Below are 14387 nucleotides of genomic sequence, written 5' to 3'. Positions count from 1 at the left end.
GAGCTTATCTGCTTATTTTGAAGACAGAGGGAGTGCGCGCAGGGTGGAGTTCTCTGCTCTTTATATGCCTTCAGCTGTGGTCTTGACCGGTCTTGAGACAAAATCCCAAGTCATCTTCGCCCGAGACCGAGACGAGACCGAGTAAAAATGCGGTCGATACCGAGACGAGACCAAGACCTTTAAAAAGTGGTCTCGAGACCGGTCTCGAGACCAAGACCGATCTCGAGTACTACAACACTACCATTTCGAGACAGAATCCGACAAACTGTTCTGGTTGACACAGGGACTTCAGGTGACCAGGTCTCGTGGAGCTCTGCTGCAGTGGAAAATGGGCTGGCCTTGGATTTTCGAGCCAACAAACGGTCCTCTCTAGCAGTTGTCTTGCGGGGTCTTGTCAAAAATGGGCTTGTCAAAAACGTCTCCAGTCTCTTCAAATCTTTTTTTTATCCTCTATACTTGACGCTGAGACACATTGAAGGTGTCTGCCACATCACCAGTGGATCTGGTCTTCAGCCTCTTGATAATCAAAACTTTAGTCTCAAGGTGAATCTTAGGCATGTTTGCAGAGGTCTAGTTGCAGTTGATGTGAAGGTCTAGTGTACTGGGGTTCTTTTTATACAAACTTGAGACCTAATTGATCCATTATTAGTCACAGGGGAAGCTATGACAAGGTGACAACACTTATGTCTTTGCAAAAATTGACTTAATGGGCTTTACCAAGCTGTGAATATTAGAATACTTTTTGAAAGTTTAGTTTTTCACTGAAACATTATCACAAAAGCTGGTGGGATTAAAATGAGCCATTTCTTGTAAAAAAAATCTTGATTAGAAATATATTTCAGCGGCACTTTAGGTTAATTTGTACACAAGCGACAAGACTTTTGTCAGGGACCGTAGAAGGCACCAAATTCAAAAATAATTTCACATTTCTACTACATTAATGACCCAGTTTAAATACAGATTAATCTTCCCAGCGCTGAAGTACCCCTTTAACTCCATTCAAAACCAGTAGCAGCTTTACTCACAACATTCTGATGGGGTTACATGCCCATTTCAAAGAGCAACAATGTGTGCAATTCACTAAACAGAGAGTCAGAGAAAACTATTTTATTATAAAAATATTTTTGTATAAAGTGAAGAAAATAAATATCCCTTTCATTTGCTTTATCTTCCAAGAATCAAATTTAGGAAAATTAAAAGTGGGGTCCACAGAAACACTCTTCCACTATATAAAGACAGCTGAGAAACGAACGCATGTCACAAATCCTGATGCATGTGTGTTAGTGAAGCGAGAAGGCCTTAAAACTTGTTTAATCTACTCTCCAGATGGCGATTTTACCGTCAAGTTTTGCAGAGCCGCTGAGAATGTATCGGTCCTCTACTGAAAATAGCGTTTGAACAATGTCTTCATGGGCCTCAAGCTCCTTCTCGACTTCCAGGCTCTCAGAGTCCAATACAAAGATCTTCCCCACAACCTTACTGAGGCCTGACCCACCACTACAACCAATCCAGACCTAGAAAGAGGAGACATTTTGATCAACATCCAATGTGCTATAATGCTCTTAGTTAATCCCATGAGTTTTCACACAAATGAGATCACCGAACAACAAGACAAACTACTGTTTGAAAGTTTGGGGTTGGCAAAATTTTTGTTAAGTCTCTAATGCTCTCCAAGGCTGCATAAGCCCCTACACTTACTACAGCATACAGATGCGCATTCAGTTTCTGACATATTCCATGCGCTTGAGTGAAATTACATTCGCTTTGACACGTCCAGTTCAAATATTCCTTTTCAGAAGGATCCCAGTGTTGTAAACAAGTGATTTATACGTCATTTGTGGAAATTGTGAATATTCTTTGATGAAAAGAAACTTATTTTGTAACATTGTACATGTTTTCTCTCTCATTTTTGATCAATTTAAAGGAGTAGTTCACTTAAAAATGAAAATGACTTCATGATTTACTCACCCTCTAGCCATAGGTGTATGACTTCCTTCTTTCAGATTGATGAACACAATCTGAGTTACATTAATAAATATCCTGACGCTTCCAAGCTTTATAATGGCAGCGACGGGTGCATGAGTTTGAAGCCGAAAAAATGCAAGAATCCATCATAAACATATTCCACGCGGCTCCGGCGGGTTTATTAAAGGCCTTCTGAAGCGAAACGATCGAGTTTGGTAAGAAAAATATCCATATTTAAAACGTTATAATATAAAATATCTAGCTCCCACCAGACCACCTTCTATATTCAACTAAAGCAGAAAGTGTAACACCTCCCACAATTCAAAATGCTTACGTAGCTACATCCAACGTCATAAGTCACGCTTTTTCCATGTTTCCAAGTTGAGTACAGATGGCGGTCTGGTGGAAGCTAGATGTTTTACTCTGTAAAGTATTAAATATGAATATTTTTCTTACAAAACTTTATCACTTTGCTTCAGACGGCCTTTTTTAACCCCCTGGTGTATGTTTATTATGGATGAACTTTTTTGAGCTTTAAACTATATGCACCCCGTCTTCACCCACTGTCATTATAAAGCTTGGAAGCATCAGGATATTTATTAATATAACTCGGTGTGTTCATCAGAAAGAAGAATGTCACATACACCTAGGCTTGAGGGTGAGTAAATCATGGGGTAATTTTCATTTTAAAGTGAACTCCTCCTTTAATTGCTGAATAGTATTCACTTCTTTCAAAAACAAACTTTTACTGAGCCCAAACTATATTATATTTTAGGGATGCAACAATACAGTTAGTCCACATTTTTTTTTAATGCAATACTCTTTCTTTATTTTACTTAATAGACTTGAAAACCATTGCTTAAACTGAAATCTTTACTTAAAAAACCTGTACACATTCTGAGTGTATTATATAATATAAAATAAATATATATAAAGATTTACAGTGGCAGCTCAGAGATGTAGGCTACAGTAGCATTTAAGTATGAAACTGAATAAATAAATGTATGCTAAAATTAAAACGACAGTCTTCAATATGCAACATTGATAAAAACCTACTGCATTAAAGGTCTTCTTTTTTTTTTTATTAACATAATTTTTAGAGTTGAACTGTCCCTTTAAGGACACGCGTTCACTAGGCTGCGCTGCTGTCAATTGAAGACCTGCTCACATCTCATATAGGACTGAGAGAAATATTTCAAACTGAGAAAAATGGAAATAAATAATAAAAAAAAAAAAAAAAAAAAAAAAAAAAAAAAACGCAAGTTGAAGGCCGTTCCAAACGGTTCAATATTTTATTGAGTATTGTGGCATCCCTAATATATATATATATATATATATATATATATAAATATCCCTATATTAGGGATGCCACAATACTAATTAGCATACTGTTTTTATAATTCAATTAACTTTAATTGAATAATAGAATAATTAATATATTTAAATATTTTTAATTTACAATTCCAGTAGGAGTGAAAAGTCATGAAAAAGGTAACATCTACACCTCAGACTGAGTACCTGCTTCTTTACTCTGATCATACAGGTGACCTCACTGCAGTTGGGGAGGGTGACCCGTCTGGGTGGTTTGATGGGGTCAGTGGAGTCCCATATACAAAGCTCTGCTGAGTCTGTAAAACTTGTCCAGATCTGTCTTCTCTAAAAAACACAAAACAAGAGCCCTAAGATCGTTAGTTATATCCAAGCACATTATAATTTTAAGCAGTTCATACCCTTTAGTGGCATGGCTGATCTCTCTGACTATCTGTTTGGGCTAAAGCATGAAACAGTGAAGGAAAACTACTTTAAACATTAATTGTTCTTTTCTTATTCTTTATACATTCTTAAATGTGTATATTATATATATATATATATATATATATATATATGTATATATATATATATATATATATATATATATATATATATATATATATATATATATATATATATATATATATATATATATATATATATATATATATATAGACAGTATAAATGGGTCTTGATGCCTACAAATATTTATCTGCAATTTTTTAGGAAGGGGGATCATCATATTTGAATGAAGCTGATTCTGTGGTGACACAAACCTCCATAAGCAGTGTGACTTTGCTGAAGGCACTGGCATTGTTTTTAATATCGTCAGGGAGAGAAATCCTCCGAAGCAGAGCTCCATTCAGTCTCAGCTCCATCACACAATCCGTCGCACCTTCACAAACAATAAAAAAGCAAAATTCAAATTAAAAACTGTATATATTCAGATTAACTTTTTTTAAGGGATAGTTCACCCAAAAATGAGAGTTCTGTCATCATTTACTCACCCTCAGGTTGTTTCAAACCTGTATACATTTTAAGAGACAAAAAAGGAAGATATTTTGAAGAATGAAACCTGAAGAGTTCTGGAACACCATTGACATCCATTGTTTTTTATTTTTCTACTATGGAAGTCAATGGTACCATAAAATGGCCTGGTTGCAAACTTTCTTTAAAATATCTTTCAGCAAAGATTTGTATACAGGCTTGGAACAACTTGAGGGTAAATGATGATAGAATTGTCACTTTTGGGTGAACTGTCCCGTTAATGTCAAGCTCTCTGTCGTCAAATAACCTTGAAAAAATATGCCAGAGTAATTTATTTGCTTTTTTTTAATTTATTTTTTTAAATACAATATGTAAAAACTCTATAGTGGGTATTGCAGCTACTACTACTAGTAAACTCAGTCCAGTGTTGGACATGTTTTGGGCTGATGACACACTTACCACACCATAAGGCATCATTATAAAATTGAATGGACTGCAGTCTGTCGCAGGACAGATGAAACTGCCTCTTCACCTTCAGAGAAGGGATGTCCCAAACAATCACAGTGCCATCTGCACTACATGAATACACCTGTGCTTGTCTTGGAGAACACATAAAAATGACATTCATTTATAGTGTAATCAACTCTTCTCACCCACAGTTGTCAAAAAATACATCAAATATTTCAAACAATACTGCCACCTGCTGGGGATGTTACAGTTCTATCTATCTATCTATCTATCTATCTATCTATCTATCTATCTATCTATCTATCTATCTATCTATCTATCTATCTATCTATCTATCTATCTATCTATCTATCTATCTATCTATCTATCTATCTATCTATCTATCCATCCATCCATCCATCCATCCATCGGGCTCAATCCGAAGGGCGGATATATATATATAAAACAATAAATAAAACATACAAAAATACAAAAAATAAAAATGATCACAGCCCAGTCAGTCTAATCCATCCCCAGCCAGGACATTAAGATCAGACCCAATGAGTGAGGTTACGGTCCAATACTCACTTTAATCTGTTCTCAGGGCTCAGTTTCTCCAGGGTGAAGTCTGTGACCTCTCCATGGTGCTCCGTCAGCTGTTTATGACACAGCATACTGTGAGTGTTGATTATGTAAATGACAGAGTCCTGAGAACCAATCCACACCTGCTCCTGGTCCAATACCATCATGCAGTTCTGGGCACAAATAAAAGATTGTTGTGTGAAATCTGGTTTGAGATATACTGTAGACTTTTATTGTCTTTCACTCATCCACAGATCCAAAAACTACAGCCAGGAAAACAAAGCTGCCACAATCCACAAGGTGGCATCGTGTACATTTTACTGTGGCAAAAAGAAAACTCTCAGAAAGGACTGTCTATTATTTTTAAACTATCAACAGGTAAAAAAATACTCTGTTATTTGAAAATCCCAAAATCCCCAAAACACATTTTCACTGACTGCATTTTCACTAAATAAAGGATGAAACGTTTCCATCAAGGACATTTGATATTGCTGTCAGTTACTTTTTTAATTTTTACTAAAAATTGGTTAGCAGCATCTTACCAGTCGAGAATCTCTTAGATGAATGCAGTTTTGCTTTAGAGACCAACTGACAGCATCGAACACAACCACTGTCCCACAGCTGAGAGCACACCAGAGCTTAGGTTTCCCATCCACACCGCTGTCGCAGAAAGTTAACTGACCTGGAAGGAGTTAAAAAGAGTATTTAACATTAAACCTTCCACAAACAGTTTGTTCATGTTACTGAAACAAGAAAATGTGCTCCATATTCTCCTTTGGGTGTTTTACAAAATCTGTATCGAAAGCAACCATACATACATACATACAGATTATGAAATGAATTATTTTAAAGAAGTCTCTTCTGCAAAGTAAATAGAAACCTTTAACATTGTACTGTTCAAAAGGTTTGGGTAAGTAAGAATTTTTTTTTTTGACTTAAAGACTTGAAGACTTGAGAGAGGAAACTACCAGGCATTGCTGCATTCCTTGACTTTATAATTATATTTAATTTGCTACATCCTCCAAGTCAAGGCTTAAATATGGGTTAACCAAAGGCTTTGTAGTGCGGCATATCTTAAGAAACAATTAGGTCAAATCTCTACACTGCTCCCCTTGTTGCTGCTCAACATGCTCACAAATTCAAATTGGACAATTTATCACCCTAGAAACTGTAATGTGACACTGGCAGAACAAATGGGTTGAGAAGTGTACACACACTTACATCCCACTAATAGAATTTCATGATTCTGATAACATGCATATGCTCAATTCAAGTAGTATGTACTTTCAATAGTGGACACACACAAAAAAAAGCTTTGTTTAACTTTACAATATGAAAGAATTTCAATCTAAAAGAATGTGTGTAAATGACCTAATGTCATGGGGACAGGAGAAATCCAGACCATTAACATATATTAAGATAAGATAACCATTCTATGCATGCAGACCTGGAGTGTATAGCAAGACGTCGACAGACTGAGGGTTCGTCATGTTCTGGGATGGATTGATCTTGTGTTTCAGAGTCTCTGCTGTGGGTCTGGGGATGATCATGGGGACTGTGGGATGACAAAAGACTTTAATACAGCTGTCCTGTCTTCATCATAAGAAACATTATAGACGCAAACGCACCTTCTTGACGTAGATTTTCATAATAGGCCAGTTTGGAAGCAGCGTAAACAGCCTTCTGTGTCTGTAAACAGCCCACCACTGCATCCATAAGCAGGACGTTGGTCAGTGCCTGCTGCACATACTGGGGGTCCTTATAACAGAAGAGATCACAGATCATAAACTAAAGCACTTGTGCATTTGTGTAAAAGGGGAGGAGCAGTTATCTCCTCAAGGAAAAAGAAACAGAAACTTGAAACCTTAATATCATAAAGCACATTGAACAATTTACTCCTAGTGAAGGTCGTGTATGTGTGCATGGTTATCTAAATTGTATGTAATGGAAATACACTAGTAGGGTGTAGTAAAGCGACTGCACTGCAAAAAAGGCTTTTCTTACTTAGTATTTTTGTCTTGTTTCTACTTCAAATATCTAAACATTCTTAAAACAAGAATTTTTACTAGACAAGCAAAAGTAATTGTCTTGTTTGGGAAAAAGTAACTCAAAATTAAGAGAGTTTTTACTTAAACAAAGCAAAATAACTTAAGCAAAATAATCTGCTAGTGGGGTAAGTAAAATAATCTTAAAACAACATTTTTTTTCTTACCCCATTGGCAGATTATTTAGCTTATTTTAAGCAAAAACTCTCTTAATTAGGGCCCAAGCCCTGAAAGGGCGCAGAGCCCTATTGTTCTTCTAAGGATTATTATTATTATTATTATTATTATTATTAGGGCCCAAGCCCTGAAAGGGCGAAGAGCCCTATTGTTCTTCTAAGGATTATTAGGGCCCAAGCCCTGAAAGGGCGCAGAGCCCTATTGTTCTTCTAAGGACAATTTAGCTTTTTCGACTATTCGGGCACTTTCGGGGCCCTTATCATGCTCGAAAACTCTTGAAACTTTGCACACACATCGGAACCTGCGGCCATCAGGGCCGGGCTGAGGCTGGTACCTGGGCGTGGCAGGGGGGCTCGACAGCGCCCCCTAAAGTGGGGTCTGAAAACATGGTCTATAAATCAAACACACTTGCACGTACATGTATGAAACTCGGTACACATATAGAGCTCATGGGGCCGAACAACTTTCGTGCTCTAAGTTATGTGTCAGCCCAACAGGAAGTGAGCTATTATGGGTTGTTTGGAAAACGCAAGCTCTGGAATTTGCGATACTCCTCCTAGACGATTCACCCGATCAGCACCAAACTCGGTCAGCATGAAGTCAAGACACTGAGGATGCTAAATTGCGAGCAACTTTTTGATATCTCAAACGGTTAGGCTGTGGCGAGGAGACGAATTTATGGCGAGAAAAGGGAAACAGGAAGTGTGTTATAACTTCTGCATTCATTAATTCATTTTGATGAAACTTCAGCTGTGTGTTCGTTGTAAGAGGCTGATCACATGGATATGACTTTTGTGAGTCAAAGTTATAGCGCCACCAACTGGCAGCAGGAAGTGTGTCACTTTCAAAATGCTTTGAAATCACCATCTTATTTTTACCCGATTTACTTCAAACTTCATCAGTATAATGTCAAAACATAGCAGATATAAAGCTGGTAAGCACTTCCTGATATTGTATATACTGTTGCCACGGCAACACATCAAACTATAACATTCTTTTTCGCTCCTTTTGAGATTCTTAAAATGCTTCAAATTACATGAAACTCAACACACACATCAGACATGCTGTCCAGTAGACATGGGCAAAGACTTAAAAACGGGCATGGTGGAGGAGCTCAGTAGCGCCATCTTTTAACAAAAGTAATGCAATCTTTTGTCAAAAGTGGGGGGGTTAGTTTTATCTTCAGTCACCAAACTCTGTATATATATTGTTCTCTTTGAGCCGAACAACTTTCTAATTTACAGTCATTAGCTCCGACAAACAGGAACTCAGATATTTAGGGCTTAAGGTGTGAGGACCTTATTGTAATTGCTAAAACCATCATTTTTCTTTTCCCAAATGAATTACATTTTTGAGGGCCTAAACACGCATGAAAACTCATGAAACTTTGCACACGCATCAGAAGTGGTGAAAACATACATCTGATATGGGTTTCAGAATTAGGTGTGGCAAAATGGTTCGATAGCGCCACCTACAAAATTTAAATTAAGCGTCATTCGCGCTACGTTTCATGTATGAGTATGAAAATTCAGTAGACGCATTCAACAGCCCAATACCTACAAAAAAGACCCAAGGCGCCAAATCTGAAAAACCAACAGGAAGTGAGATATTTTGAATTTTCTTCGGCAACACATCAAACTATAACATTCTTTTTCGCTGCTTTTGAGACTCTTAAAATGCTTCAAATTACATGAAACTCAACACACACATCAGACATGTTGTCCAGTAGATATGGGCAAAGACTTAAAAACGGGCATGGTGGAGGAGCTCAGTAGCGCCATCTTTTAACAAAAGTAATGCAATCTTTTGTCAAAAGTGGGGGGGTTAGTTTTATCTTCAGTCACCAAACTCTGTATATATATTGTTCTCTTTGAGCCGAACAACTTTCTAATTTACAGTCATTAGCTCCGACAAACAGGAACTCAGATATTTAAGGCTTAAGGTGTGAGGACCTTATTGTAATTGCTAAAACCATCATTTTTCTTTTCCCAAATGAATTACATTTTTGAGGGCCTAAACACGCATGAAAACTCATGAAACTTTGCACACGCATCAGAAGTGGTGAAAACATACATCTGATATGGGTTTCAGAATTAGGTGTGGCAAAATGGTTCGATAGCGCCACCTACAAAATTTAAATTAAGCGTCATTCACGCTACGTTTCATGTATGAGTATGAAAATTCAGTAGACGCATTCAACAGCCCAATACCTACAAAAAAGATCCAAGACGCCAAATCTGAAAAACCAACAGGAAGTGAGATATTTTGAATTTTCTTTGGTAAATTGGTGCAGTTTTTGCCATTGCCAGACGTTGTATTTTAACAAACTCCTCCTAGAGATTTAATCATATCAACATCGTATTTGCACAGTCTAATCTAAAGGCCTTTGTGGCGTTAAATTGGGAAGATCTTGAGTTTTCCCTGAAGGGTGTGTCCGTGGCGGCCTCACAAATGTTGATGTTTCGCCATGACACAGGAATTTGTTGTACCTCAAGCATACAATGTCCGATCTGCCTCAAACTTCACATGTTTGACAAGAGTCCTGGCCTGAAGACATCTACATTCCAAAATTCAGTCAAAGTTATAGCGCCACCAACTGGCAGCAGGATGTGTCACTTTTTGAAATTTTTTTGAATCACTGTCTTACTTTCACCCGATTTACTTCAAACTTCATCAGTATAATGTGAAAACATGACAGATATAGACATACAAATGGATTCCTGATATTTTATATACTATTGCTATGGCAAAGTGTCAGTTTAATTATCTTTTTGGGTGTTTTTTAGACTTAGCATGCTTGAAATTGTGTGTGTGTGCGTGTGCGTGTTTTCTATACATGGGCTTTACAGAAGGTCATTTGCTGTTTTTGAAAAGATACATGTCTTAAAATTAATTATTTACTGATAAAAATCAAATTGATTTAAAAAGTAAATTTCACATGATTTTCTATAAGTTAGAAAGTCTAAGATAAGAATAAGTTAGTCTGTGATTTGTTCCCGCAAAAGTGTAACAGAAGCAGTAGAAATGAATGTACGGGTTTTCAGACTGTGTTGCAGGGCGAAGTTAGCCTAGAAATCTAGACGCACCCTAGCGGCAGCAAATTTAATTTGCCCGCAAGTGTGGTCTAGCAACTCTCAATTCCTATCTGAGCTGTATTCCTCAGAATCTGGACGGCCCAATCACATCGTGTAGGTAGGCTATAGAGTCGGCGGGCGGGGCCATAATGACGACGGCCGAATTGCGTTTGCGTGCTTCTAGTAACACAGTCTTCTAGTAAACACAGAAACTGGCGAACGGTGGCGGTCTTTCGAATCAGCTCTGCCCGCGCCTCCGGAAGACTTGGAGTTAAGCTTTCCTCTGAGAAAAGAACAAAGAGCGGCACTGAAGTCATTCTTAAAAAGGGAAGATGTGTTCGGAGTTTAGCTGACCGGATACGGCGAATGTTTAATCAGTCAGCGTGCTCCCCTTCACCGTCGTTGCTCCGGTTGGTGTACCGCTATCCTATCGCGTGCAGAGGGAGTTTGAAAGACAACCGTTTATCCCGCCCCTCGGACTGAGCCCTGTCTATGGTGAGTTTCCAGACCAAACATCTTGATGTGGGTCTGGCTTGTCAGGCTAGGGCGAAGTCAAATCGCTGGCAGATCAGGCTGGGTTTACCCAGTCAGTCTAAGTAAATTTTATAATAAAGTTTATAATAAACTTCCATAAAATTTAGACGTGCATCTTACTCTTACCTGACACTAATATTAAAATCATTGCTGCAGTTTCTGTGATTTGGCTCCAATTGGTAATTTTGTAATTACCATTTTTTATTGGATGCTACAAATATTGAAATGAAAGCATGCTTAATTGCATAAGATTGTAAATAGCTAAGGTAGGTCAAAAACACATGAAGAGAAGTGTTAGGATAATACAATATCACCATTCGGACGGTATTCTGCGCTCATTTGAAAGTGATGTGACATCATCTGACATGAAATTGATTAATTAAATTTAACTGATCTCATAGATGTGACTGTTGTGGTTCGTAGTCATAGCAGCACCAACTGCTGCAGTTAATGTGGTGAATCCAACTTCATTTGTAGGGCACTAACAATATAGTTTTATATAATTAGTTTAATAATTGTGTTAATAAAATAAAAAGACCATGAATTAAATACTGGCCTTCTGGACTTAGCACATATTTGCATATATACAAAAGATAACTTTGCACATATTTGAAAATTACCTATTATATCATATTACATTAGAATTCATCTATATTTAAATTACATCATGGGTGTGGCTTGTGGTCATAGCGGCACCAGCTGCTGCGGTAAATGTGGCATATTTGAGCCATTTTAAAATACTCTCCTGTTTAAATGCATATTGCCTGTCTTGCACAATTTGCCTGAAGCCACCGGGGTGGTGGTGCCACCGGCTTGGGCCCGTCATCGCTGCTCGCAGCTTTAATTATTATTATTATTATTATCTTTTCGCCTTTTGGGCATTTTTGGGGCCCTTCCCATGCTCGAAAACTCTTGAAACTTTGCACACGCATCGGAATGCGCGGCCAACAGGGTCGGGCAGAGGCCTTTGACCCGGGCGTGGCAGGGGGGCTCAACAGCGCCCCCTTGATAAACTGGGTCTATATATTAAACACACTTGCACGTACATGTATGAAACTCGGTACACTTATAGATCTCATCGGGCCAAACAACTTCCGCACTCATAGTCATAAGCTTCGCCCAACAGGAAGTGAGCTATAATGGGTTGTTCGGAAAACGCATGCTCTGGAATTTGCGATACTCCTCCTAGACGATTGACCCGATCAGCACCAAACTCGGTCAGCATGAAGTCAAGACACTGAGGATGCTAAATTGCAAGCAACTTTTTGATACCTCAAACGATTTGGCCGTGGCGAAGAGACAAATTTATGGCGAGAAAAGGGAAACAGGAAGTGTGTTATAACTTTTGCATACATTAATTTATTTTGATGAAACTTCAGCTGTGTGTTCGTTGTAAGAGGCCGATCACATGGATATGACTTTTGTGAGTCAAAGTTATAGCGCCACCAACTGGCAGCAGGAAGTGTGTCACTTTTGTCCAAAGTGGGGGGGTTAGTTTTATCTACATTCACCAAACTCAGTATATATATTGTACATTTCGAGCCGGACAACTTTCTAATTTACAGTCATTAGCTCTGACCAACAGGAAGTCAGATAATTTGGTTGGAAGATAACAAGAAGTGGCAAAGCGAGCTCTGAGTTTTTACCTTCTCCTCAAAAGCGATTCATTCAATCTCCTCCAAACTCGGACAACATGAAGTAAATATACAGAAGATGCTAAAATGCGAACGGTTATTGGATATCTCAAACGGTTTTCCCGTAGCAAAAGCCTAAAAAACACAAAATAAGAACACAAGTGCCTGGTTCATAAATAAGGCTATACTCCCACCTGCTGGTTATTCTCTATATCACACTGTTTTTGTTTTGTTTGTTTTTTTGTTTTTTTTTCAACACTTATGCTCTCACTTAAATGTCCAATAGAGGGCAATATTGTATAAGTTTTCAAGCAAAAAAAACTTACCTCTGTGTGTGTGTGTGAATGGTTTTCTAGCCTGGTGGGGACTTAAACCTGAATGCACACAGACTCATGGGGACTTCCCAATGGGTACAAAAGCTTATAAATCAGACAGAATGAGTTCTTTTAAAAAGGTGAAAATGCAGAAAGTTTTGTGTGATGGGTAGGTTTTGGGGCAGGAGCAGTGTAGAAGGACAGAATATATGGTTTGTACAGCATAAAAACCATTACATCTATGGTGAGTCCCCAGAAAAAGATAGTGAACCAGACATGAGTGTGTGTGTGTGTGTGAGGGGTGGGGGGTGAAGGGGGGTGTTGTGGATGGGGGGATGGGCTGAGCTGATTTGAGTTGCCTGCAGCATACTTCAGCATTACTACTGTGTGTGTGTGTGTGTGTGTGTGTGTGTGTGTGTGTGTGTGTGTGTGTGTGTGTGTGTGTGTGTGTGTGTGTGTGTGTGTGTGTGTGTGTGTGTGTGTGTGTTGTTCTAGCCTGGTGGGGACTTCAACCTGAATGCACACAGACTCATGGGGACACGTCACTGTAGGGGCCTAAATTGAGGTCCCAATGGGTACAAAAGCTTATAAATCATACAGAATGAGTTCTTTTGAAAATGTAAAAATGCAGAAAGTTTTGTGATGGGTAGGTTTAGGGGTAGGGGCAGGAGGACAGAATATATGGTTTGTACAGCATAAAAACCATTACGTCTATGAGTCCCCAGAAAGATAGTGAACCAGACATGAGTGTGTGTGTGTGTGTGTGTGTGTGTGTGTGTGTGTGTGTGTGTGTGTGTGTGTGTGTGTGTGTGTGTGTGTGTGTGTGTGTGTGTGTGTGTGTGTAAGTGTGTGTGTGTGTGTGTGTGTGTGTGAGCCAATCTTCTGTCTAAAAAGATTACCTCTCAATGCTGTGCTTTGGCCTGCATTAAAGGATAAAACATATTATTCTGGGTTTGAATAAAAAAATAAATGTATAAAACCAGTTTATTTGTAGGGCATTGACAATATTGTTTTATATAATTAGTTAAATAATTGTGTTAATACAAATAATTATTAATAAAACATAAATATAAATAAAAAAAATTACTAACAAAGGAAAAAACACATTTAATTGTCTTTTTCAACAAAAAGTAATTGGTGTGTGTAACTTAAAAATGAGAAGATTAATGTTTAAGGACAAAAATGATAACCAATGAGCTACCGGTATATAGAATAACCAGAAGGTGGAAGTGTAGCCTTATTGAGTAACCAGGTTGGATATGTCCTAGGGAACACTGTTTTGAAGATAAAACTATTGTTGTTATTGGAAAACAGTGT

At 38.0% G+C, this 14387-nt stretch overlaps 1 protein-coding gene across 2 annotated transcripts in view; it reads right to left on the bottom strand.

The window, feature by feature from the left end:
* Positions 1 to 902: 902 nt before the first annotated feature.
* Positions 903 to 14387, bottom strand: part of dennd3b (DENN/MADD domain containing 3b) — a 37244-nt gene continuing 23759 nt past the window's right edge. For both annotated transcript variants that reach the window (XM_067448493.1, XM_067448494.1), the window contains exons 17-24: positions 6921 to 7050; positions 6740 to 6847; positions 5835 to 5974; positions 5299 to 5465; positions 4723 to 4862; positions 4053 to 4171; positions 3484 to 3621; positions 903 to 1514 (exon numbers count right to left, since the gene is read on the bottom strand). In XM_067448493.1, coding sequence (XP_067304594.1) covers positions 1311 to 1514; positions 3484 to 3621; positions 4053 to 4171; positions 4723 to 4862; positions 5299 to 5465; positions 5835 to 5974; positions 6740 to 6847; positions 6921 to 7050 — 1146 coding nt within the window. In that variant the 3' untranslated portion in view covers positions 903 to 1310. The remainder of the gene's footprint in view (positions 1515 to 3483; positions 3622 to 4052; positions 4172 to 4722; positions 4863 to 5298; positions 5466 to 5834; positions 5975 to 6739; positions 6848 to 6920; positions 7051 to 14387) is intronic.

This window comes from Pseudorasbora parva, chromosome 7 (assembly GCF_024679245.1).
Source record: "Pseudorasbora parva isolate DD20220531a chromosome 7, ASM2467924v1, whole genome shotgun sequence".
Taxonomy (NCBI): domain Eukaryota; kingdom Metazoa; phylum Chordata; class Actinopteri; order Cypriniformes; family Gobionidae; genus Pseudorasbora; species Pseudorasbora parva.
This window is presented reverse-complemented; position numbering and strand designations above follow the sequence as displayed.